We start from the raw sequence: 27,471 nt of genomic DNA on the forward strand, positions 1-27,471 counted from the left end.
TCATACCTTTGGCTCTTTATACTACATCGCTTCCTCTGCTCCTGTCATACTTACAGCCACTAGATGTTGCTTTACAAAGAATGGTAACTATGGCTCATAATTAGCCGCTGAACAAACGACCTCTGGGCTCATGTTTAACTGAAGGACAGTCTCGTATAAGTATCTGTACAGATCACTGCGCAGTGTGGAGGTGTCCTCGCACTGCTCTCCTCCCCTCCCTCACTCGCTCCATGTTGGCATGACAGAGTTTCCATTTAGATAATCTCCCATTTTCTCCTCCACCCATTTTTTAAACTCACTGGCCCTAAAGCTGCCGATCCTTCGCTATCTAATCTAAAGCAGTCCTCTATACGCAACAAACTCCTCTTCCCTGTGTTTTTCACTCAGTCTCTGTGATGTCTCTCTGGTCGGGTTCAATCACCTCTCATCTTCATTTCCCTCCTTCCCCCTCATTTTCCCGCAGACGGGCTCTTTAACCCACAACCCACAGTCATGAATGAATCTGCTGAGCTGGGTATGACGTTTGTTTAGAAACATATTTCTTCTATTACCTCTAACTTCTTTCCCCTCCCCAGCTCACTCAGTCGAGTTCGGGGAATGTCATTTCCTACAAAGATTCATTTTCTGCAACGAGACAGTGACAGAGGAAAGACAGACCAGGAGGGAAACGAAGAGACAATGGCAGAGGAAAAGAGAAACTGGGGTCAATTTGAACAGAGAAAAAAAATTAAGGGAGTAAATGATGAATAGAAAATGAGCAGTGAAGATGATTTATATGAATGTAACTCCTGGCAGGGTGACAGAAACCAGAGACTTTATTTACTCATAAAGGAAAAGGAAATCACTGATATTAGGAGGAACATCTGGCAGGGAGAGCAGCCCTGCACTGTGCCTTAACAGACATCACCACTGACACCTGCTGCACATGCATCATCCACACAAGCTATGTGCTATTTTCTAACTTTTCTGTTAATGTTATCCCAAAACACTGAACAATCACAAAATGATAATGTTATGCTCATCAACTTCAGTTATTTTTGCTTCATTTTTAAGAAAATCACTTGTTTACCACTAAATTGGTTTTGGCAGATGGTGCTGAATACTTTGATGCCCATGAAACTCAGCTGGAAATGCAAACAAGTAGGAGCCAGTCAAGCTCAAATATGAACAATAAAACAAATGCTTCATTGTTGCAACTATGAACAAAGTCCCACCTCATAGTTTCTAAATCCATCTAAATTTAACCTAGAATCGGAAAATGGGTTGATTTAAAGTCCTGAATTCACCATTGCATTTCTAAAACAAAAATCCCTCAGATGAAGGGTCAAATGTTTCTACACAAAATTACTATACTGTACTATTAATTTATATGCACACAACCTTATATTACAAATACGCCAGAGTATAGGTGAATAAGTCAGCAGCAGAGGCTTTAGATGTTTAAAGCCATAATCATGATAATGTGTGGATATAATATATCCCTAGCTGCAATTTCATCCAGTGGTTACACTATTCAAGGTCGTGTGCGAGCGACCAGCAGCATGACGACCCTTTGACTGTCAGCCAAGATTGAGGCCAAAGTTTGACCCTCACTGAAGTCTAGATGCAACATTTGACAGCTAACCTCATCTCCACAGAGCGTCCGCAGTTGACTGACAGCTGTCAGCGCCCTCCCCCCACCCTGCGCTCGGCAATAATCATCTATCAGTAGCAGTATGTGTACGTCTCCCTTCCTCTCTCCCTTCCCCCGTTTCCTTAATCCCTCACTCAGTGTAACAACTGTCTGTAGCTTTGACCTGGACCCCGTTAATACATAATCTGCCATCTCCAGAACTAATATGCCACAACCCTCCCCCATCATCACGCTAGGCCCGAGCGAGGACAAGAATCGCGGCTAGTGTGTCATCCAGAGCAGAAGTGACCGCTGGCCGGTCCACGCAGCGCACGCACGGTGGGCCGACCGACACACTCCGCAGGATGGAAGTAAAGAACTGGAAGTGTCAAATGCAGTGATTACGCTGGTGTGGGGGATGGGGAGTGAGTCCCAGTTAGTCATATAAAAGGCGGGGTCTTGCTCAAGGGTATTCTGCAAAGCATTGCACGCTGAGGTGGGCGGTGGCGTGCCATCTGTATTTACACAGGGGCTATTGGTTCAGAGGGAATTTCTTTCTGGTTGTGGGTGACAATTGAGTGCTGTAACGAATGAATTGTGTGAGGTTGTCAGAATATGAGGCGGTATCATAAACTCAGAGCTAATTGGATTTTGAGGAATACAAATTATGTTATTGCTGCCATTACAATGTAATTTGTCTACCTGACAAATTATTAATATGAAATTTTGTTGTGTCTAAAATGCATATAATATCTCCCAAGCCAAGCCTCCTAATTTATCCCACTTGAGAAGAAGTGAGCGAACATGATTTATTAATACCTTCTTCTTGATGCATTAGCTCAGCCAGTCATTTTGTAAAAGAAAAAAAAGAAAAAAGAAAAAGTAACGAGTAAATTTGCAGTGTTTTCTGACAATGGGCCGACCCTTTAACCAGAAGCAAATCTGCCACCAAAACCCATGTTGCCTAGCAACATACAATTTAGGAATATGCTTTCAGAGCAGCTTTGTGGCCGCGTCCATTAACAGATGAAATTACCAAAGCAACAAATGTCAGCCACATGCAAATGAGGTCTACTCCGCTGACTGTGTGTGTACTAACAATGTGATTTACGTGTATGTGGCAGACTTGAAGAAATCCTTTCCCAAGCTACAACAGCCTGTTTTTGACAGACAATCAATGGGGATTATTTAATATGTGTTCTCCTGGGCCTAAAGATCACAACAACTCCAACAAAACCACCTCAGTTAAATCACTCACTCTCGCTCTGCTCCAGCCTCCATTAATGTCCATTTCAGTCCACAGGCTGTGTGTACAGTAGTTCTCACAGGAAGCCTGAAGGCTGCTCTGAACCGAATTAGAGAATGTGTGGATTAGTGCAGCAGTGGAAATGGAGGATCTGAAGGATTAACACCCCCTCACCCCCCTTCTCATTACAACTTGCACAGAGAAAATGACACAATCACACACCGGCCATCAGCACCGTAATTCGATTTTATCTGTCCAGTGATGCTGCTATTCAGCCTCTGGTGAGCAGGTGCTGACGGAGGAAATCAGCCCTCACTGCCCAAAATTTACTTTTATCATCAGGTCAGATAATCAGATAATAATTTCATGGAGCATCTTTTATGCTGCTGAACCAAAGCTGGATGTATCCACATTCAGTTGGTTACACAGTACGGATATACTGAATGTATTTAACAGCTTTGTACACGTATGTGCATTATATGTATTGAAGAAGAAGTAGATGAAGCTAATTACTATTCCATGCAGGTCAGTGGACTACCTTGACAGCAGCAGGACAGAGGGAAGGCTGTGTAGTCCAAGTGGCTATAAAGCCTTCCCAGGCTACATTGATGCACCCTGATTATCATAATGCACTAAGACATCCGTGTTTACAACACCAGGGGCTTGGGGGGCTGTTGGGAGATGGTGTGTGGCAAAGCAGAAAGGGCTCCATCAAAAACAGTGGCTGTTACAACTATACCAACGTTACAGAGCTGTTATCGCCTTTATGCAACTTTCTGAATGTTGTGTGGTGGGAGATTATGTGATTTTAACAAGTGGCTTGCTCTTTTGCTTTTGCTCCAATTACTCACCAAGGACATTACATCCAGCTGATAAAAGCACTGAAAGAAATGAAGAAATCAGAAGAACAAAAAAAAAACCTCTGCAAGGAGACTGTGTGCAAAACACAATCACACATATTGTGCAAAGATGCACACCACTGCAAGCCACTGCACATGCCTGCCTGGACAACTCATTTTCCAAGACAGCTAACACCATACTGCACACAATATCTGTTTTTTTTCTGGTCAGAGGAGTCTTAATGTGAACTGCTCACACATGAATGCAATGACTGATAGACTGTAACATGAGGACCGTGCACAGTTGTTAAAATTTAAAAGGTATCAGAAAGGGCGCTGACAGCTGTTCCTCCCAAATCCTCTGTATTGCGCCTCGTCAGTGCCATTTTGTGTTGTATTTAATGGGCTGATATGTCATCCTGACAAAGAAACTGCATGCGATTACTGAAATAATAAAGGTCTTCACACAAAGTATGAGGAATTCTGACAAATCTGGCTCTCACGGAGATAAGCAGACAAGAAACGAGATGTAAGTATCAGTTTAGGATCATGGCAAAGTAGGACAGGGGATGGATTGTTGGAATGGCAAAAGTTATCCTTTTACGGTATTAATTCATAATCCTGACAACAGTTTTGGAAAAGAGATAAGCAGCAACATTTAGATTTCGCCCCGCTGGCCTAGATAAGAAAAGACCCACGATTTATCTATTGTTGATGTAATGAGAACAAACACAGAACAGCAAACAAATGACAGCATTGACCATGATGATAAAATGATTCAAAAATGTTCAGTAAACATTCTCTTTGTGCTTGAACTTTCTTAAGTTCAAGCCCCAAGCATCACACACCACAAACTGCATTCTGAGAGGCAATGTCACAAACAGAATACAAAAAAACAAACAAAACAGAAACTTAATTGACAGCGATTCATCACAACACTGAAATGCCTGGAACCTAATGCTGAGGTTGTTGCTGTCAATCCACTGAGTGGCTCTTACAAATATCAACCAAATTGTGAAAACATGATATGATTCTCAACAATGCAGCAGCTCTGCTTCATGGAGCTATTCAAAACAATCAGAGGAATGGAATATGCTGTCATAACATAAACCATGCAAAAAAAAAAGAAGAGCAGCTCTAGCATGAATAGATTTTCTTATCTTTTAAAAACATGGGAAACAGCCAAGAGAAAACAAGACCAAATGTATCAAGAAATCAGACAAAAAACAGAAGCAAAGGATGAAAGGCAGAAAAAAAAAATTAAAATGTATTTACTTGTATCTGGAGACGCCATAGTGGACACGATGACTGGTGGACCTGTGCGTCGACTTAGCTTTTGGTTCGCAGCCAGGGCACCCTGGCCTTGAACGGGTGCTCCCACAGGGACGAGGACATTGTCTGATGCCGACCCCCCACCCTTACGCATCATCTGAGGACTAGGGTGAGGGCTGTGCATGGGTGACAACGGCAGTATGTTCCTATCCCTCTTCATCAGTTCCATGGGCACTGTGTAATTGGTGTTGTATGCTTTTGGTACTTGCTGCGGTGGCTGCGGTAAAGCCGGCATTGACACGGGCATCTGCTGTGGCATGCCCTGCATAGAGTGCATAGACCCTGGTATGGCAGGCATTGACCCAGTCAGATGCTGTGGCATCATCTGCATACCGTGCATGGACATCCCCGGCACTGACACGCCAGAAGAGTAGGCGGACATGGGTCTCGACTGAACGGGCATTAGGGCTCCAGAATACGGCCCCGGCGAGCGAGGTGGTTGGCCTGGGTAGCCTCCGGAGGCTTCCAGCAGGTGCTGAGAGGGGGCACTGTTGGGCCTCCTTCCCATTACTTCTCCCATTCTTGGGGAGATGGTGTGCATGCCCCCAGGAGTCGGTGGGGGCATCATCTGGGGGTCCACAGTTAAAGTCTGCGGAGGGTGCTGTGGGTGGTGGTGCTGTTGCGGATGGTAGACATCTGAGCGATGGCTGAAGCTATTGGAGCGGCCTCGCATGGGTGTTTGAGGTTGGGAGGGGGCTGGAGGAGCCTCAGCGGGACGCTTACAGTTGTGGAGCAGGCGAGAAAGTACACGAGCCTGGCCCAGGTTGGGGGCGACAGTGCGGACATCGTTCTCCTCCATCACAGCCAGCATGCTGGTGGAGTCGAAGCCCTGCTGGATGAGGGAGGAGATGGTGCTCTCTGAGATGCCCTCGTTTCGCAACAGGGCGAGGAATTCAGGATCGACTGATTTCTTGGGGTCCATGGGCAAAGGTGTTTGAGGGGCAGTGGGTGGAAGAGCAGGAAGAGGGGCAGGAAGTGGTGTTACAGGGGGAGGTGGGAGTGCTGCTTGGACAGCCTCCACGGGAGCAGGTGCAACTGGGACAACTGCAGTGGTCTGCACTGGGGCAGGTGGAGCAGCAAGTGGAGCAGTCATAGAAAGGCTCGGGTCGGAGATGGGCATGGCAGGTGGAGGTGGCAGGGCTTGTTGCTGCTGTTGCAGATGTTGCTGCAGCTGCTCTTGCTGAAGCTGCTGCTGCTGCAACTGTTGCTGCTGAAGCTGCTGCTGTTGCATTTGCTGTTGCTGTAACTGCTGCTGTTGGAGTTGCTGCTGTTGTAGTTGTTGCTGCTGAAGTTGCTGTTGTTGTAACTGTTGCTGCTGAAGTTGCTGCTGCTGGATTTGTTGTTGCTGTTGTAACTGCTGCTGTTGTTGGATGGTGTAGGGAGAGGCCGTCTCTTGCCTCATAATCATACCTTGACTGGCAGGATCCACAACTAGACAGGTGGCACCCTGCTGCTGTGGATCCACTGGGCGCCCATTGACATCAGTATAAACCGACTGACCGGCCAGAGGTGGAGGCTCACTGGCATACCGAGGAGACATGTGCTCCAAACCATAGTGAGCAGGAGATGGTTCTCGGGAGGGAATGCGCTGTTGCGCATCTGGCAACATCTTGGCAGCTGTTATAGCACCAGGTTCCCTGTAACCCCGATTCAACTCATGAGCAGTTGGAGGCGGGGGAGGAGGAGGTAGAGGCGATGCAGGGGCTTGTGGTCCTGCTCTCCCTCCCTGACCTTGATCCCATGCAGCACGAGCCACAGGAGATATCCCAAAATGAGAGCTCGACCTACTGAGTGGATGAGGGTGAGGCGGCGGAGGCTGGTGCTCTGGCCGGTAGAAACCCTCGGGAGGTCGAGGAGTCATGGCCGGGTCATGTGAGTAGTAATCCTGATGTGGGATGGATCCTCGATGAGCCATGGGCGGTCGTTCGTAGTGGTTTAGATCCGGCACAGAGCCCTTTCTCAGCCCCCGCGGGTCGTGCCGATCGGCGTAACCCTGTCCGTAGAGAGAGTCTTGGTAGGAATACGGGTCACGTTTCAAATCCAGGTCAGGGGGACGCACCCCTGGTGGAGGCTCGTACCAGCCCCCTCCCTCTCCGTAGGACAGAGAGCTCCGTCGGCCTGCTACTCTTGCCTGATGCTCGTAGACGCTGTCAGCTCTGTCCCACTGACCCTCATTCCCCCCTAATGTGTCCCAACTGTGGGAGCGACCAAGGCTCAACTGTTTGTTAGGGACAAGCATTGGCAAAAAACAAAAAAAGAGAAAGCTGAGAAAGTCTTAACGGAGAAAAAATAAACAAGACAAAACTGAAAAAAAAAAAGTTTAGTTTGAAGCAGCGTTCAAGAAAAGTTATCTTTCAAACCGTCAAGCACCGCAGCATCATGACAAGGAACGGAGAGTGACAGGATGAGCGAGTGGATGCCGTAAAAGAAAACGAAGCAGGATCTACCTCTTCACCTGATATCAGGTTGTAATATTGTAAGTCCGTGCTATCAGGTTACTCTCCCTTTGGCTTGCAGTCCTTGAATAATTAATCTCTGGTCATGCCGGCTTGTTGTGCACAAGGAAAGAGGACACCACGCACAAACACATCCCACCAAATCATACAAACACCAGCACACTGCAGAGGTACAACAGCTACTCCATGGAAAACACTGTAATGGGATGCGTGGGTGAGATGGCCACCAAACGCTCATAAAAAAAGAGAGAAAAAAAGAGAGACACGAAAAGAGGGGATAGGTTGGGTTATAGGTTGGGGTGGGCAGGGGCTTGTACTAATCCAGTGGGGTTTATCTCTCTCTTCTCCTGGACATTTTACTCGCTCTGCCGATTGCTCTGAGGGATTACATCTAAATAAAGCCTGTTTAATTCCACTTCCCACTGTGACGTCATGTGAACCAGATACAAGCATATCTGGTGATAGTGGTGGTGATGATGATGATGATGGTTATGATGATGCCCAGTGATTCAGAGTCTACCCACACCTCCCACCCCCATCATTCCTCCTCCCCTCCTCCTGCAGAGTCACCTACCTGAGGTTGTTGTTGATGCGCTGTCCTCAACAGGTCCCTGGTTTTTGGTTTGTAACAGTGCAGGGAGGGGAGGCCGGGCAGGGCACACAGCTTCATTGAATACAAATGAAATACAGTTCTCTCAGCTAAGTCCCATGTGCTGTCAGTAAACATCAAATCCACTCTGATTGGACACTAATCCTCCGGGCCCTATGCTTGCGGCAGAGGCACCACGCAACTGCTGTCCAACTCACTCTGAAATGTCCTTGATGCCTCTGTGGTCGCTCGCTGTCACTGCCCAACTCTCACTCAGACCTGCAACTCTGGATGTCAACTGGAGGACACTGAAAATTACATCACACCGGACCGAACAGCACGACAAACCCCACCTGCAGTGTTTGTCCAAAAGGCACTGATTCCCGCACGATCTGCTTGATAATCAATACTGCTGCTACTTTTGTTTGGGGAAATAAAATGCTGGATGTAAATGTTGGATTTCAACACTGTGTAATTTGTCAGTTTATGTAACCACACAAACTCAAACCACATCATCTTACTGTTATAGCAAAACACAGCACCTGCCCCCTCTTTCCCAAAGCTCCTCTGATCTCCTTCACTGAGAGAGACTCCGTAATCTGGATTTGCCCCTTTGCACAGAAAAGTAAAACACTGGGGGAGTGCGGTGTGTGTCTCTGTGTGTGTGTGTGTGTGTGTGTGTGTGTGTGTGTGTGTGTGTGTGTGTGCGTGCGTGTATTATGAGTGTGAAAGGGGGAAGGGTTCTTTTTGTAACAGCAGTTAATCCAAAGCACCTACAACCTTTGCTATGCAAAAACACGATGCTTGAGCTGCCACACAACAGGAGCTCATTCCACTCCATTCAAATATGCCATAGTGGAAAAAAAAAAAAACTACTTGCTATAAAGCTAAAGATTTGGCCATGAGCCACACATGAAGATGTAATTAATGGAATACATTCATCGTTTTATTCAACCAAGGTGATGTTGAGTTATGTAGTGTAATACTCCAAGGGACACAGTCTACCAACCTACATAGCTGCCTGCACACACTTCATGTCATTGTGGCTGAAACCTGATCCTTTCTGCAGATGATCCCTGTTTATTAATGCATGAAAACAGATGTAAGGTGAGGAAGTGTCTATTCGCATCCAAATCTAATCTTAGATCTAACCGTAGTGCGGCAGGAAAACATATTTCAGAGCGCAAGGAGCACCTCCGTTAAAATCAGCACGTTGAGAAAAGTTCCTGAATATCTCACAGAGGGCACGTGGAAACTGTGCAGGCATGTCTGTCATCAGCGCTAATATCTTGTTTAATCACGGCTGTGTAATTAAGGAGGAAGAGATCAGAGAGGGAGCGGAGAAGTCTGCTGTTTGCTCAAGATGACAGGAAAACGCTGATGACAGTGGCTCCAAAACCAATTGTGCAGATGACTGAGAACGTTTTTTTTTTTTTTTGTAAGGTCAGAGGAAGGAACATTAGTCAGCTTGATGTAAAAAGGAAATTAAAAAGGGAAGGAGTGGAGATCTAAAACCAACTTTAAAGATGAATTATTAAATCAAAGCTGAGGGTTGGAGGGGGGGAAAGATCACTTTTGAGGACCATTTTGATTTTATTTAACAATCAAGAGTTTTGATTTTTCTTTTCTTTTTCTTTATACATGTAGTCAATCAAGTTTTATAGTCATTCAATTTCAATAGTGTCCATTCATCACCTAAAGGCTCAAAGTCACTCCTGTGCTTTTATTCAGAGCTTATGTTCACACAGATTAGGGTCAGAAAGATTTTGAGGTTATAAAACGATGTTTGGAAATAATTTCAAAAAGTTTGTAGTTATAAATCTGCCTTTATGAAATATAAAACAGGGGTCATAGAAGCCAACATACATCCCTACTTCCATAGATGTCAAAAAGCATCATTGCTTATTTCAAGCCAACTGTCTCTTTTTGTGATTTGAAGGACGATTTCTACCTTTCTGCAAATTCAAGAGCAACAGCCTATGCAGTATGATCCCTTGGCTTCTCTCTCCAGCCTCATCCACTCCTCTCATTACTCACTCTCAGGAGACTCTGGCGCTCAGCAGCGCCGAGTAGATCACACATCCCCATAAAGTCAACCTCAAACAGAGGGACGGGGGCAGAGGTGTGTACTCAGGGTTTGCAGATCTAATCCTGACAGGAAAGTAAATCACAGTGTTCTGTTTGTCTCAAACTAAACAATGTTTGACTTTCAAATTCTAATGTTCCTCCATTTGCCATACTTGCCAGACTGTGCACACAACGCCAGATTCACTGTAACAGAGGGATTTAGGAATTAAGCTGGGGATTTTAGAACAAATATAATACCACCCCAGCAGAAGCTTATAAAGACCTTACATTGAATAAGACTTGACGGAGGAAAAATTTGAAACGACTAAAACATACAGAAACCTCGGGTAAATGAACCTTGTGTAAGAATGTAGTTATATAGTTCAGAGTTCTTCGCTGCTAATAGATTTCAGAAAACCTTTGACTGCAGCCTTGTATAGAGTGTTTACATTGTGTTCTCTGATAGGACCACACTTCTCCCAGTGTTTGAGACATCTGCATTAAGCAGCAAGGACGTGATGCAACACAACAGTCAGATTCGTAGTTAAACACAAGACATTTGCATTTGTTTGATGAAGATTCAGCATCTCGGTGTCTCTCTCAGTGCTCATTAACGCTGCAGGAGAAACAGAGGTGGACTTACTTTCCTGTGCATGTGCTGCTGAGCATTTTGACCATGTAAAATGTTTGCATGCTTTACCAAATGTTGGAATGACAGAGTTCACATGCAACAGGCCCATTCACCCCTCCACCTTTTCATCCTCTCGCACACACGTATGGCTTGCACAATCCTGTAACCCCCCCTCCTCCCCTCCCACTCTCTTTCTCATCCTATTGAGCCCGTTCTGCTCGTTTTCTGACGTGCAGCAGAGACAGCAGCGGCCACGGCGCTTCGTTAATGTCCCTTTTCATTCACGCACGCAAGCCGCCGCTAAAGCCTTGGCCTTGGCCTGACGTGCATACATGAATAAGAATCACACGCTAACTCAAAGTGAATGCTGCGCTGCAACAGAAATAAAAACAACTGTCTCCTATGGTGTGACACGTCACATACTCGTGGCATGATGTGAATGTTAAACGCACATTGACTTATGCATGAGCATGGGGCAGGAGGCACTAACTGGAAATGGGATTACAATGCCAGTACGGCTGCAAAGAATAATGCTGTCAGATAAATTGCAATGCACACTTGACATACATTATATACATGGCTGCCTTGTATGTGATTCCAGTGGGATTATTTGTCTCTGAAAGCATCTCCATAGGGACCGCTAGATGGACTGTTAAATGGATGTTGATGGCAGTGAAGCTAGCACTTATCTAAATGACAATCGTATACTTGCTTTGTGTAACATTTTCAAAAAAGCACACTGTTTTTTTTCCCATTCTGATACTATACATGCACTGCACACACACACAGCCCACAAACTCTCCAGAATTTCCTCTATATCAGCGATGTTATGGAGAGATCTCTCGATCCATAATCCATCTCCTTAGGGTGCATCCCGTCATCCATCTCTCCCTCCCTCCCTCCCTCGCTCATCATTCTTCCACTCTCCAGGCGGATCCAGAAAAGCCACAGGTCATTATAATGCTTAGTGTTGTAGCTGGAGAGTTCATTTTGAAATTAAGATATTTTCCAGGAACTCATTTCCAACTTTCAACAACCGCTAAGATACACGCCAGCTCTACAAAGACGAGTGCAGACAGTTGACTTCAATAAAAAAAAGAAAGAAAACACTTATAAGTCAGTCACACCATTAATAATAACACAATCACACGTGCCACTTTCCTATAAGTGATTATAACACCCCTCCCCTAAAAGAAAAACAGCACTTTTTTTCATCCACTCTTTTCCTCCTCCTCCTCCCTCCCCAGCGCTCCATGCCCCTCCCCGCCTCTCCACAAAGCCTATAAAGGGGTCGCGGGTTTTGGTGAGGAGCCTGGAACGAGCCCGAAGGGGGGGTCAAACCCAGACACCGCACCGATGACTTCATACCAGAGCTGGATGCCAGTGAAGGGGGCGAGGGAGGGTGTTGAAAGCAAAGAGGTGGATGCACTAGAGTGAGTCCTGAGTCTGAATCTCCCCCTCCTCCCCGACATCAGGACACCCCATTTCGTTTTCCTCCCTAGTCTCCCTGGTTGTTCTTTCTATTTGATATGAGGCATTTTGTTAAATATATAAAAATATAACTTGAATGAATAATTCACAGGCTAAATTTTAAAGTATTTTATCCTGACTGACCACATTATTTACTACTCACTGTTTAAACACTTCCTCCTGCTGTACACATGACAAAACAAGACGCATTATCAAGCATTAACATGTTTATTTAACTGCCAACTACAACACTTGGACCCAGCACCATGACAAATTCCACTACCCCACCTTGTGGTGTTTGCATCCAAGCACAGATTCACAACTTGTAAATCAACATTCAGGAACATGCTGTCGCGGCGACCTAGTTCACGTCGCCGGCGCCGCTCACATCCCCGTCCCTGCCCAGATCAGTCAGCCCGCTCTGGCTAAACGGCGATGGCAACGACTTGCACTGCTTGCCCAAGCCAATGCATGCTGGGTACGCAGATGGAGCGGACAGAAGGAGACGTAGAGAGAGTTAGGAAGTGAGAGAGAGAGAGAGGGAGAGAGAGAGAGAGAGAGAGAAAAGGGGGAGAATGAGAGAGAGGGAGTATGGGAACTGATGCTCACAACAGATGTTTGCCACAGTTCCCTTATTGCAGTTACACTCCTCTTGGCTTTTTATCAAACCCACAACAGAAGGAGCAGTTGCACAATATACATCTTGAAAACTGACATCTAAACTAAACAATGCTGGGAGGCTTAATAGAGAAATAGATTGAGCAATTTGTATCATCTATTAAAAGTGACTTTACTGATACTAACTAAACAAAGTCTTGTAGTGTTCGTTGATAGGAAATAAGCCTTTTTTTATTGGATTTCTATGGAGAACAAGAGAGAGAGAGAGAGAGAGACGGCCCTGGTTTTGACCTTGCGTGTCCAATTTGAAAACCACAAAAATCAAACATGAAAGCAAAGGACAGTGAATCAAATTAGAAATCCTCAACGGTGAAACATCCACTGTTCCGGTAAAAAAAAAAACGCATCACATTCCTGCGACTGTGACTACTTCTGATGGGAGTAAACAGCCACACTTGATCAGCCATTTCGAATTCGATTTAGGGCCACAGGCTCGGCTCAGTTAGCCACTCATCACAATGAGTAAAGATGTAATCAATGCGCTCCGCTGTGAGACAAGTATTGGATTGACACAGTTACCCTCCCGAGATAAATGGAGATTAGGAAGGCTTCTCTTGGCCGTCTCGCCAGGCGCAAACCCACGGCGGCGACGCAATCACAATCACTCCGTAACGTTCTTGTTTTTGTCAATACACATAATATGAACTTTGATTTCTATTTCACGCCTCAGTCCCGACACTCTGTTTATAGATAATAGTGGGTGGCTTTGACATTATGGTGCAGAAAAAGCCCCATGCCTCTGGTTTCGAAATGCCCTTTTTTTTATATGGCTGAACAGATTTAACGCTACTGTGAGAACAGCGTGATTCACCAACCTCTGATCTTTTAACTTCCTCGATGTGAATCACCCTCTTCTACACATTTTTTTAAGAGCAGCTGTGGTGACTAACTGCTCCAGACGCACACAAAAAAAAGAAAGAAAGAAAGAAAGAGAAAAGCAAAGAAAAATCCCCCGTCTTCTTTGGCAGAATGATTTCATTGTTGATAAGGAGAGGAGACGCAGCTTAAGATGTCTGCGGGACAAATGGTGCACATCAGAAAATACTGGTATGTGATGTTCCCCACATTGCCCCCTGAGAGAGTACAGAGTCATTCTTCTCGGGTAAAAAAAAAAAAAAAAAAAGGAGGGAAAAAGTGTTTCCAAGCGAGCCAGGGTCGGTGGTTTGGAGAGGTTGGAGATGCCAACATGTGGCTCTCATTCTGAGGGTGGAAACAGAGAGCATCACTGCTTCATTTAGGAATCTATTATATTTTGTTTCCCAATCTCAATGGAACAAATAGGAGGCTTTTAATGTGAAGTCGACGGTGGCAGCGAACAGAAACCTATGGTTTCACTTCTACAGACATGCAGCGTCTGTGTTCTTTTTACATGACTGAGAAGAAATCACACTGACATTTGAGATAATGCAAATGACTAAACATACAGCCATGTAACATAACCTTTCTCTCGCTCACTCCATTAGGAATGTGAAAGTGAATTTCTTTTGAATGTCATTTCATAGTTTTGCAGTCGCAGTCGGACTGAGACAGCGATTGGAAAAGTTTGCATTAGAAGAGAGTCTGGCTATTGATATTACGGACACAGAGGAAACAGTTACGGGACAGGGAATGCTTGAAGCGAACTACTTTATACAACATGTCATCCAGCAACGTCCAAAAAGCTGTCTGCTGTGTTTATGGCAGCTCCGAGCAGTGGTGAAAAGGCAGCAGCCGGAGAGAAGGGTAAGATGCTATAATGGAGAATAATGGCGCACACTTTTGAACAGTGTGTCCTTGAAGGACTCAGTGTGTTGCACTCATTTGTACAAGGAAAAAACTGACAGAAGGGGTTGTGTGTACACCTACATCCCTCTTGATACAGAAAATGAACGTACAAGGTTTCAAACACTGTCTGACCATCAGGTGAGTGAGTTTAAGGAGCAAGAACTAACCCTTTATATAAAAAAACATTATGGCAGGTTATAACCTTCTGAAAGCCAACAGATTAATCGATGTTGAGTCTCACTTATCTTGAAACATACAACAAACAGAAGGAAAACACTTGACTATTCCACCTAGACAGATGAAAGAAACCCTCAGCGAGAGGCTGCAGTGAGGTAGCTGCTTTATCTCATTACAGAAAGGAGACAATACTATCTATAGTGTCTGTATCACTAGAGCATGAACATGAGCTCAGTGTGTGTGGACACATACACACACACACACACGCCAAGGGAACATTCGGAAATTTAGAGGCTCCGGTTGGTGGTTAAGTAAAGAATAAGTAATCCAAAACGAAAGGAAAATCTTTTTCTCAAAGCATGAACACACACACACACACACACACAGATATAAAATGCACATCTGCACGCAAATCAATCCCACTACCCCCTACCCAGGGCTCTGAGGAGCGCTTCAATTTATTACAAACTCACTACTTCATCTCGCTAGCAATCTGGAAACATCGAACTCAAGTCTCATTCAGCCATCAACCGAACCTCCTCTCAACCACACACACACACAAACACACACACACACACACACACATACTCGCTCTCTCTTCTCGACAGGCTTCAAAGCTGAAGTTTGGAGCCTCGGCTGGTCCCAGGGCTCCCTTTTGACACACACAAACACACTTATGCAAACGATCCCTCTGGCTTTTCACTGAATTTGTAGCAGCAGGCTTGAAGAAGCTTGAATGCTGCTGGAAACTTGTTTTCCATACAACAGAGGAGGGCAAATCTTTTTTTTCATGGCTACAACATCAACCTGTGGAGTCAATACATTCAAGCATGTACACACACACACACACACACACACACACACACACACATACAGACAAAGAAACGTATTCCACAATCTATAATAACCAACTTCTGATGACCAACGAATGTGAAGCCAGCACCTCAGAAGAACAGAGAGTGAGAGAGAGGGGGAGTAAAAGGGTAAAAGAGTTCATCTTACCCTCGCAGATCCTGTCCAGCCGCTGGCGTTTGACTTTATGTTTGTCGACCAGTGCCATCCTGTCACAGCTTGAACCGCTCCCTCGTCTCTTGGTTTTCTATCCAGCTCCCCTCCAGTCCTCCGAAGTCTCAGATCCTCCAGATGTTAATGACCTGATGATTTATACCTGAAAAGGACAAATGATCATATCAGAATAGACAAGTGGACATTTCACAACTTAATTTTGATGGTTTTCATTCCCATTCTAATCTAATTATCTTTTTTTTTTAACCGACTGATTAGTTGAATGGTTCAAGAGGGGCCAGGGAAAATATCTAACACAGTTGTGTCATATCTGAGATGTCTTGAAATTTAGAAGTACAGTCACATTGCAGGTCACACATAAAACACACTGTATACACATCCATTATAAATGCAGTGTCAGAGAGAAAGAGAGAGTTGTGGCTTTAACAGCTCTTTGACCGCGTTGCATGACTTTAAATCATCATAATCTGATATAACCGGACAAATAAATAGGAGGCATCACAACATGTTGAGGATTCATCATGTGACAGTCAGAGGTCCTGCACGGTTGTTGCCGTCTCACAGTCTTGGGCAGAATCACTGAATTTGCTAAAATCTGAGATTTGCCCTGCGGGGTCCACTCTCCACTAGAGGGAGCTTCATCTCACAGAGCCGCCACCACCACCATTCATTTAACGTAATGATGAAATGTCACCTCTGCAATCAGGAGCCCCATCACCGATGAATGCAGAGCGAGTGATTAAATGAGGCGTTTTACCAAACATTTATGTTCAGTCACTGAGGGTCCTGTAAAGAGCAGCAGCCTCCCCCTCACTGATTCATTCCTGAAGCCTGAGGGACACGGCACAGTTTTTTTTTGGTTTTTTTTTGGAGACAGACACAGACAGGGGTAGGTACAAGAACATGTGCACATGGGTAACTATGTGCACATACGCACAAAAAGACAGGGAAGATGACACGCAGAAATGTAGTCTCACACACACAGACACAGTCTAAGGGCAGCGAGTCACACGGAGGAATGTGGGTCAGTTAGTCAGCAGACGGGAGGAGGTTGTATCAGCAGAATAAAGACATGAAAAGGGGGTTGGTGGGAGGGAGAGGAAAGTACTAGAAAAACATCATCTAACGGGATGAGTACAGTGTGACGCCATCCTCCTCCTACATTTTCACTGTATCTCTTTCACTGCTTTTGCATTCGCCTCCGTTTCTTTCCATACTGGCCTCTGGGTCCAATCCTAGAGCGCTACATTTTGAGAATGGCTCTCACTTGACTATTTATGTGATGATGTATTGATATTTGCGCTACGACTGCAATTATAGCTGTTACGTTCTGCTGGGGTGGAGGGCAGAATAAGCAATATGGCTGAATGATGAATTGATGCATAGCCTTTTTATTTGGCCAGCTGTTGGGGGCATTTTCCCAGCTGTGGGAGACTACAGGAGGGGGAGAGGAGGAGGAGGAGGAGGAGCGGGAGGAGGCTGTGTGCACTGCAGTTAAGTAAATTTAAAAGACACGTTACTGTAGGTGCTGTATTTCTGCTGCATTCAACACACTCTGAGCTACTATATTTCTGCCTGCTTTTCACAAGTCAGCTGCGGCTGCCGCTTCCCTCCTCCACAAGGTAAGCCTCCCTGCCAAAGAGCCCAAGACCCACATGTGGGAGTCAGAAGAGAAGTAATTGAGCAAGAGGGAAAGCAGGAAACAGTCAGTCAGAGGCGGGGGAGTCACGCCGCCTTGTCTATGAATAGACCGGAGGAGACATGCACGGGCATCAGACTCTGTGCTGCAGAGCACCAACACTATAGGTCATGAGAGCATCTGGCCATTTAGACACTATAAACTCTCCTGATGTAGACTTTTCACAGCCAACTGCCTCAGTGGACAAACTCATATGATAACATATGGGAATGAAATGCATCACAATATGATACAAGATTTTTTTTATTTCATCTTTATTTTACGTTGAAACTGCAACTTAGAGTTAATATTCTGAAGTAGTTTCAACATGGAGCAATACTTTGAATTAGATTATAAACTGAGCCAATGTTATAATATTCAGATTTGGTTTTATGATGATAGGATCATAACATGCCATCTGTTGTCTACTTTTAAGTTTTTAGTCTTCATTGTGTGATAATTAACACAATTAATTCCACTGCCCATTAATTGGATCACTTATTGATATACCTATCACATTTGTTTTAGGACTGTGATCACCGAGTCCTGAAATGAGGTGTTGTCCACTTCATATAGTTTAGACTCCACATTTATTATCAATAGATTCACTGAATATTTGAAAAATAAAATCCCCTCAATGCATTATTTAAAAAAAGGCATCCTGCTTTTCAATAAACAGAACCTGAGCTGTTGTATTATTTATCACATCTATGTTATGTAACTTGGGGCATGTAGCCTAACCCCCACACCCCCTCTCCTAGTCACTCAGAATAATAACTATCATCTACACCTGGAATCATTTCAAACACGGCACATTTCAATACTTCTCACCGGTGGTCTCTCCACTGATGGGATGGCAAAGTCCCGCCAGCTCAGAGGAACGGCCTCCTCAGTCAGCACTTTGAGAGCTACATTTTACCAAAAGCCCAAAGCTGTGGTATCTATGACTTCATTTCCATAAATTAATTCCAGAGATTTGACTCATGTAAGAAGGAGATTCACTCCACTTCCAGAGGAAAAGGGAAAAAAAAGAAATAAATAAAAGTCGACTCCACTAAGCGGGTTGAAAAGTCAACAACAACTTTGAGCAGAGCTCTTCGCCAGATGAGTGCCAGAGAGGAAGTACAGTTATCCTGCAGCCCTTAGCCCCATCGCTGCTGGATTGTTACTTGACTAAGTGCTGTTATGTAACTTAACAATAAGGGGATTGACCTGAGAGAAAATACGTGCTCCGTGCCGGAGAAGAGGAAGAGAAACACAGGAGAAAGTCACACACACACACACACACACACATGAGAACGACAGAAATACACAACTCCAGGGATTGTCTGGCTCACACACACACACACACACACACACACACACACACACACACACACACACACTCACGCGTCATTGTGTTACTTGTGGCTTGTAGTCGTGTTCACAGGTTCTCTGACAACTCTGCGAATGTTACCAAGTCAGATCGTGAGCAATGTAACTGTTGTCAGATCTGACGAGTGATGCAAACCTCACAATATTCTTGGTAATACAAGATTTTTTTTTATTTTTTTTTTTCCATGCCAGGATTTTTACTAAGAAAAAAAACAAACAAAATATGGATTTTATAACAATACATAAAATTCTGTCATTTATGAGGCAGAGTTATGACTTGATCCCAACGCACCGTTTCTGCAGTGTGGCCAATCTGCAGATGTGATTTTTGTAATCACATTTTGCCTTTCTACTCGGATGCATTTTACGCACTGTTGGACTCACCACTGTGACTGTGACCTGCAGTACGCCATAATGCCTGATGTAAACCATTTTCAAGGTATGTACATTATATACATACTATACCATGTACTGTATCTGCTAGAGTACTGTCAGTTTCTCCTGCAGTGAATCCTGTTGATGTCTGTATCTTTAACCTGAGATTTCTTATGCATCGGCGTCACTTAAAGGAATTCCTTTTCCTGAGAGTAAACGTTTTAATATACTAGCCTATACGTTTTATATTATCAGCTTGAGCACCACCTGAGGGAGATCCTCCTGTACACTTAGTCGATACTGTTTGCTCAAATTGATCTCTAGTGTTTATAGCTGAAAGAATTTGTTGATTAATCTTTTATTCATGCTACCTGCAACTATTTTGATACTTAATTAATTTTCACTGACTTATGTCAAATATATATCGACTGAAGCTTCAGTGATCTGAGGATTGCGAAGCTTGTCTCAATTTCATATAATTGCAAACTGAACATCAGTGATATTTTGACATTTAACAGACTAAAATGAATCAATCCACTGATTAAATTAAACTAATCATTGCTGTTGATGCAGTACAACTTATGTCATTTCGTATATTTCCATGGCATGCAGATGCAAAAATAAAATGTGTCTTCACTAGCAGTGAAAAGACAAAGCTCAACTCCCCAGTGATGGTTAAAACCGCCACCAAAACATTTTCCCTACTACTAACACGGCAAGCCACTACAGAGAAAATCATTCACATCCGATGACTGTGACAGTTTCTCATGTCATACGAAGCCCTTTACACTGCACAGAAAGGCTGTTACATGTTTGGGCTGCAGAAGTGTGAAGTCACCCTGAGAAGCATCGACATAGGTGATAATTTCTACAAATAATTTAAATGCCACACACGGGATGGACGTCACAAATAAATCTCTCTTAACAGTGGATAAATTAATGGCACAGAGCTGAGTGGTGTTCAAAGATAAGAGCTCTGTAACACTTGAATGAAATGTGGCAGATGTAGACCACAGATGCCACCACAGCCTCTCTGTCTCACAGAAGAAACAAACAGAAGTAAAAAAAAAAAAGAAAAAAACTTCTGAAAAGAAAAAGAAAATCAAGCGCACCAGGCATTACACTACATTGTTGCAGCTGTTGCATCACTCAGAGAGGTTATGATTTCACACAGTGCTTTTCCATCTGACGCCCTGTACATCGGGAAATTTCACAAGCATAAAGAGAGACAGTTTTACACTTCAGAAACACATCTCTGTTTTCAGCTCTGTACGTTAGGCTACATCTTTTTACCTCGCACTCATTCTTTTCTGCTCCTTTTGTGCAGAAAAATACATAAAAAGCCAGGGCGCCTTGTTTAGCTTGGTACAGTAATAGCACTGAAGACAGAGTGAGAGGGAAGAGAAAGAGAAAGGTCTTTTTCTCACTAAAGCCATATCTCAGAGGAGCCCTCACATCAGATTAAGAAACCTGTGGCTTTGGCTGAAGGTGAAAAGGCACACGATGAAGAAAATCTCCGGCTTTGACTTTCTCATAACGCCCGTTTGACTGAAATATCTGTGCAGGTGTTTACTAAAAGGGGGCTTTCAGAAAAGAACATCTTACTCTTTCTCTTACTCTTTTTTTTAGATCATCAACCGAGCATCCAGCCCTCGACCTCAGTGAACTTTTTTTTTTGAATGCAATGACCACCAGCCTATAAACACACAAAAAGCTTTGAGCTACAAGAGTGTGGATTTGTAGGTGAAGGATCGAGCAGAGAGAAAACCTGGTGCCCTTCAGATAAACTGAAAATATCTTTCTTTATTTGTTACTTGTGCAGTGATCAGAAAAAAAAGTCAATTTGCTGTCTTTTTTAAAAAAATCTTTTTTGTTCTCTTTATGTGACAGCCTTCAAAACATGACACACCTTTATGCTTTTTCATGTCATTATCGTTAAGGTCGGATAATAACCACCTAAAATCAGCAGCAAGTTAGCTTAGCTCAGCATGAAGACGGTCAAGCAGTGGGCTAAAGTGTTCAAAAGTAACAATATTGGTCTTAATTTATGTAGACTGACTAAATAAATCAGATATAATATGTTCAGTGGGTTTTAAAAGTTTTAATTAACACATTTAAAAAACTTTTTCTTTTTTTTTTACTTGGAACAGAGTTGTATTCCCATTTCCAGTTTTAATGCAAACCTAGGCTAACTAGGCTAACTAGCTACTTGCCTGAGCTTTGTAGTCACTATAGAGACGTGACAGTGATATTTATATCCTCATTTAACTCTTGGCAAGAAAGTAAATTAATCAGATTTCACATAATACTGACTTATACTCTAACAACTGGAGTGAACGTGGTTTAGAAACCAGGGGATGCCGTTTTTGATGGTCACTAGCTGCAGTGAAATCTCATTAGCGCAGCACATAATCGGACAGGGATATTTTAGTCAACATTTTGAGGAAGAGTTGTGTAGCAGCTACCTAAAGTGACTGCTTAAGAGTCTGTGATTTATGTTCCTGAAAGTGCAAGATAGCAGAAAAGGAAGCGGCGGAGAAGAGAAGGTGGTTAAGGTTTCTCTTCTCTCATTAATCTGATAGTTGGGGCTCCAAGGGGCACGTAAAGCTGTCGCTCAGACCGTTGATTTACACTTCCCTTCTCCTTGCCAGCCTCTTTCTTCCTCCAGCCCTCCTTGTCTAAATACACCAGTTACTGATAATTACAGCTCTCCTCTTTCTACCTCTCCATCATCATCACGATCCCACAAGTCTGTCGGTCCATCTGTGCCTCTCCGTGTATCCTTTAACCTTCTTTTGAATGTCCTGTCAGCCTCTAGCAGATAGCGTCCTCTTCACTCCCTGTTTCTCCTTTACATCGCCTTTTTCTCTGAACCATTTCCCTGTCCCTCTCCCTCCCTCCCTGCTGCCACACTCTCTCCATCTTTCTCTCCTCTCAACTCTAAACGAAATGAGACTGCAGCAGTACTAACTGCTGACTTGGGCTAATGCACAATTTTGTAATAATGCCTATTCGTTTAAGTCACCCAGGAAACGCATAATGGTGACATTATTGTGCACGGCAGCCTGTTAGCCTAACCCGTCGAGGCTTTCGGCGTGGCCTGCATTCCTCCTCTCTTCAGCTCCTTACATCTAATGAACTAAAACAAAGTCTGGCATAAAATCTCCACTGGTATAATTGGCAATTTATTTTTCCACAACACCACTACACAACGCAGACCACTGAAGTCTCTGAGCGATACAGACTCCACGTTTGAATTAAATTTAAAAAAGGACCGTAAACTTGTCTCTAAATATTCTCTTGGTATTTTTTTTTCTGCCTTTTACCTGACAGGCCAGATACTGAAAACATACAGTATTTACTAATCTCAACACACAGAGCACACAAACAAGCAATCACAGCAAAACCAGTAGCACTTAAGCTGACAGGTAAAATGCTGTGTCTAAGATGCTTTTATTGTGGTAATAAATCTGTCTTTTCCACTTTCCTGTTGACATTCAACATCAGATCTTTTTCTCTGAGGAACAAAGACCAACACTGAGAACTCAACTGCGCACACACATACTAACCTTCATATATGGACAATACACTTGAGAGAACTGGATCAACTTCTTTTCAAGGTTTCTCTGGGACTCTGAGACCAATCTCACTGGTGATAGTTACATCAAGATAATTAATGCAAATAAGGGACGACTAATGATGCTTGATACTGTGTGTACATGAAGTGGGATACACACAAACCTTACTGACACAAGGTCACACACGAGTCTGCTTTTCCCCTGAGCTGATGAACTGTGGGGCCAGTTTGATTTTAGATTTTTTTGTTTTTAAATTAAGACAGATGTTTGTACATTTGCCTTCACTTGTAGGTTGTTTGGTTCCATTTAAACAAACTACACTTTTGATATTTTAGTGAAAATTCAAAAGCTTAATGATATTTTAACTGATTTTAATCTGTTTTTAGAAAATTTATGTCAACTATTTGAATATTAATACACACAAACGTACTGTTTTTAAAAGGGGCTATATAAACATAAGTTGTCTCAAACTTGGTTCTGAATGAATGGTGGTGATTATTGCTTGAAAAAGGCTGCAGACATCATTGAGACAAGAGGATACCCCCTCAGAGCAGAAGGCGGAAGGTGCCGGAGGAGATATCGCTATCGGAAAGTGATGAGATGGGGCAGTGCTAGCAAATTAGCATGCTAATTTCAGTAGAGAAAATTTGGATAAAAACGAGTTAACAGTGGTGCTCTGCTTTCCACCACTTGCCAAAAGCTCCTGGCAAGTAAAGAAATGAAGTTTGATGCTGAACTTGCAACATTTCTTTGGACTGGTAGGTAAACAGCTGCTCATGCAAACGCAATAATGTAGCCCACATAGAGACCAGACCCTTAAAGCAGAAAATGCCAAATATTTTGCATTCTCTATTTTCACTGTTCAATAAAATTCGAAGCCGAATACCACCGGACAAAATGAGACATTTTACACTCTAAACAATTCAACTTGTCAACAATTAATAATTAAAATCAATTTTGTGGCCATGAGCTGTCTGGAAAGCAATTTCATTAAGTGAACTGTAGGAACAAATGTATACAAATATATCACATTAAAACTGCAGTAATAAAAAACGGATCACAATTAAAAAGAGAGTGGGCACTATTTGCGTCTCTTGCGGCAGCTCCTTATTCATTTGTCATTCATTTGTCATTATTCATGAATTGAAGCCGAGCTGCAGTTGCAACAGAAAATCTTAACCAGTTATTTCTTGTTAAACACACTGTGACACAGGCGAAGATAAATAAACACATAGGGCGCAGTTAAGTGCTGCATGACTTCATGCGTACAGCAAGGTTCATTTGTAAAAACCAGTGTGAACATGAAACTGATTAAAACAAGGGCAACAAGATGTTTCTTGTACTTCGCTACAGTCGCCTTTATCTCTCTAAACTTGAAAGGAGCTGAAATATGCAGGTGCAACTGACCTAGTGAGCAACACCTGGTAACTGTGACTTCAACCGAAGGGTAAACAACATCACAGGCTGCACAAACCAAAGATCTGGCATGTCCCGTCTTTTGTTCATCCTGTAAGATAAGGAAAGGAGTCTTGCCATTGCTCCAGTGTCTTCAGACTGTGTGAAACTGCAATTGGATGCTGTCTTCGCCATCTCACCTTGACTTTCTCAGCTCTTTAGTACCTTTCCATTCCTCAGCTAACAGCTCATTAACACAAGGCCAGAGCAAAAACACAGGCACAATGTCTGTTATCGTTTAGCTCAAGTCTAAACAATTTAGCTCCATTTACTCAAAATATCTAACCTCATGCTCACTGATTTCTTACACCTCTCCAGAGTAAAATATTTAAAACCATTTAACTGTAACGTGATAGAAACCCAGAGGAAAGAGCAAAGATGAGCGACAAAAAAGCAATTATATTTTAGGGCTGTGAAATAATTATGCATCAGGGAGATGGCCCTTGAAATTCTTACCCAAAAAAAAATTAAATGAAAAACGAATGCATTGGAAAAGAGCCAATCTTTTAAAAACCTGGAAATATGTGATTGCAGGATGAAGATGCCACAATCCCACACTGTTAGCCTTTTTCCTGCTGTTTTACAATAACATACTGGCAGCACCGTTGCCTGCTTATTATTGTAAACGACTGTTACAGTAGTTACTGTAAACGGCTAATACAGTATAAAGCAGGCAACGGTGCTGCCAGTATGTTACTGTAAACAAAAACTACAGTATGAAGCAGGCAACGGTGCTGCCAATATGTTACTGTAAATAAAAACTACAGTATGAAGCAGGCAACGGTGCTGCCAATATGTTACTGTAAATAAAAACTACAGTATGAAGCAGGCAACGGTGCTGCCAATATGTTACTGTAAATAAAAACTACAGTATGAAGCAGGCAACGGTGCTGCCAATATGTTACTGTAAATAAAAACTACAGTATGAAGCAGGCAACGGTGCTGCCAATATGTTACTGTAAATGAAAACTACAGTATGAAGCAGGCAACGGTGCTGCCAATATGTTACTGTAAATGAAAACTACAGTATAAAGCAGGCAACAGTGCTGCCAGTAAATTATCCTTACTGTTATACCGTTTTACAGTAAGAAATGTATTACTGAAAATATTGATGTATATTATTGAACTGCAGTGGCCTGTAGATTACTGTAAAATAAAAAATATTTACAGTGATATGCAGTAAATTCAAATTCTTTATTTAAAAACATACATCACACAAAAACAGTACAAATTTTGCAATACATAAACTTTTTTAAAAATCAAAACAGTATCAAATTCAAGTATGAAATTCATAGTTTCACTAACAACAGTTGTAGTATTTCAGTACAATTAATTCAATATAACAATACAATTCATACAATATATGAAAGTACAAAGTGCTTACAAATGTTTGAAACATAAACACTTTTCAAAGAGTTAAAGACTGAATCAAATTTTATGCCATGTACTAACTTAAAGGGACAATTAGGAGTTTTGGAAAGCAAAGTGTTTTCAGACTACATTTCCCATGAGCTTACGCGCGCACGGTGAAATTCTTGAACCGGCACAAGATGGAAAAAAGCGAAAACATTTGCTAAGAATGTTTTAATTGATCAAGAATAAAATTCGGAGGTTCAAAGACGATCAGATACCGTCGTAGTTTCGACCATAAGCGGTGATTCGACAGCGTTATTCCCATGACCCAGCAGGCAGTGTTTGCGAAACCGAAAGTAGGAAATGCTGGGCGAGCCGACCACTAAATAATATCAAAATTACTATAAAGACAAAACAACATATTTATTGAAAATTGACCCATTAACAAGTGGTAACGTAGATCCATCCACATTAATATGAGACTCCTCGTTGTCCCTTTAAAAAAAAAAAAAAAAATTCCCAGGAAAGGTTGAACAATACCTCTAACGATGGGGCAAGGGGCCAGGGGAGGCCACAGACCACAGAGCTTCGTTTGGTGATGGGTGTGTCGATCAGTGGGATGTTGGAAGGACTTCAGTGGAGAGTATCTTTCTGAAGTAAATGAAGGAGATAGTTAGATGGAGAAGATGTGTTTAAAGATCACCTGCCAAGGGCTGGTAAAGTACACCACACTAAACACACAAATGCCACACTATCTATGTCTGAACATTTCAGGCTAACTAACATCATGCTAAGCAAATGTTAATTCAGGTCAAGTTTAATCAAGATGTTTAATTTGTACAATACAACTTACCAGAATCTGACGCTCTGATTAGACAGCCCAGTGCCAGAGGCCCCTGGCCAGTCTAAAGGTTCCTCTCTCCTGTCTGGATTTTTCTGGAGCCTGGTATTCACCTGCTTCTCTGGAAGGTCACTTCCTGCCTCCTGATGATACAACCAACACAAACAAACAGACACACACATTAAGCACATACACAATTGGCTGCGCCACTTATCAATAGCATTTCCAATTTATATTTTTCCTTACATAAAAACTTACAAATCTCTGGTTAGACAGCCCAGCACTGGAGTTGCATGGCCAGCCTCAAGGTTCCTCTCTCTTGCCTGGACTCTCTTGGAGCCTGGTACACACCCCCTTCCTTGGAATGTCGCTTCCTAATGCTACAAACAACAAATTAAACAGATGTATAAAGCAATGTATAGATTCAGCTGCACCACTTAATTTATATTCACAAACTACCATACAAAAATTCGATCACTTTCCCATATCTTTATATTTAAAAAAAAAAAAAAAAAAAAAACTTTCAATACTTTGATACTTTTGCCACAAATTCTATCAAACTTTTAAGAATTTCAAAGACCTGAGGGAACCCTGGGAGTGTAGTGATCTTTTAGCTTTTAGGTGCTTTGTCCCACCTAATCCAAACTACGGTACATTACTAGAAAATACACAAACTGTTGTTTACTGTAAATTATCTATAACAACTGTTATCAACAACGGTACCTTACTTGAAAAATGTATTAGTGTAGTTAACTGTAAATAATCCAGTAGGTAACCATTTTTGCTTTGTGGGCCCATGATGCATTGTATAAGAGACCAGTATCATACCGTATTTTTGAAATTATACAGTTTTGTACTGTTTTCAATGTTTCTAAGATTTTTACTGGGCATTTTAGTTGACATATAACTTAGTCAAGGCTATCACAATGG

At 42.8% G+C, this 27,471-nt stretch overlaps 2 protein-coding genes across 7 annotated transcripts in view; both read right to left on the minus strand.

Moving 5' to 3' along the window:
- Window positions 1–27,471, minus strand: part of LOC146973343 (C-terminal-binding protein 2) — a 67,974-nt gene that overhangs the window by 26,837 nt on the left and 13,666 nt on the right. For 5 of the 6 annotated variants that reach the window (XR_015037750.1, XM_085799812.1, XM_085799811.1 and 2 more), the window contains one exon: window positions 15,864–16,029. Coding sequence is in view for 4 of the 6 variants with exons in the window: in XM_085799812.1 (XP_085655938.1) it covers window positions 15,864–15,921 (58 nt within the window). In the remaining 2 variants the exon portion in view is untranslated. Of the gene's footprint in view, window positions 1–8,059; window positions 8,079–15,863; window positions 16,030–27,471 lie in introns of those variants that run through there. The other variant, XM_085799814.1, reaches the window with a different exon arrangement.
- LOC146973344 (uncharacterized) lies at window positions 4,609–8,001 on the minus strand. The gene has a single exon (XM_085799809.1). It carries the CDS (start codon window positions 7,266–7,268, stop codon window positions 4,905–4,907), a length of 2,364 nt encoding a protein of 787 aa, XP_085655935.1. The 5' UTR covers window positions 7,269–8,001; the 3' UTR covers window positions 4,609–4,904.

This window comes from Trachurus japonicus, chromosome 15, assembly GCF_045865225.1.
Source record: "Trachurus japonicus isolate A0001 chromosome 15, Traja_1.0".
NCBI lineage: Eukaryota > Metazoa > Chordata > Actinopteri > Carangiformes > Carangidae > Trachurus > Trachurus japonicus.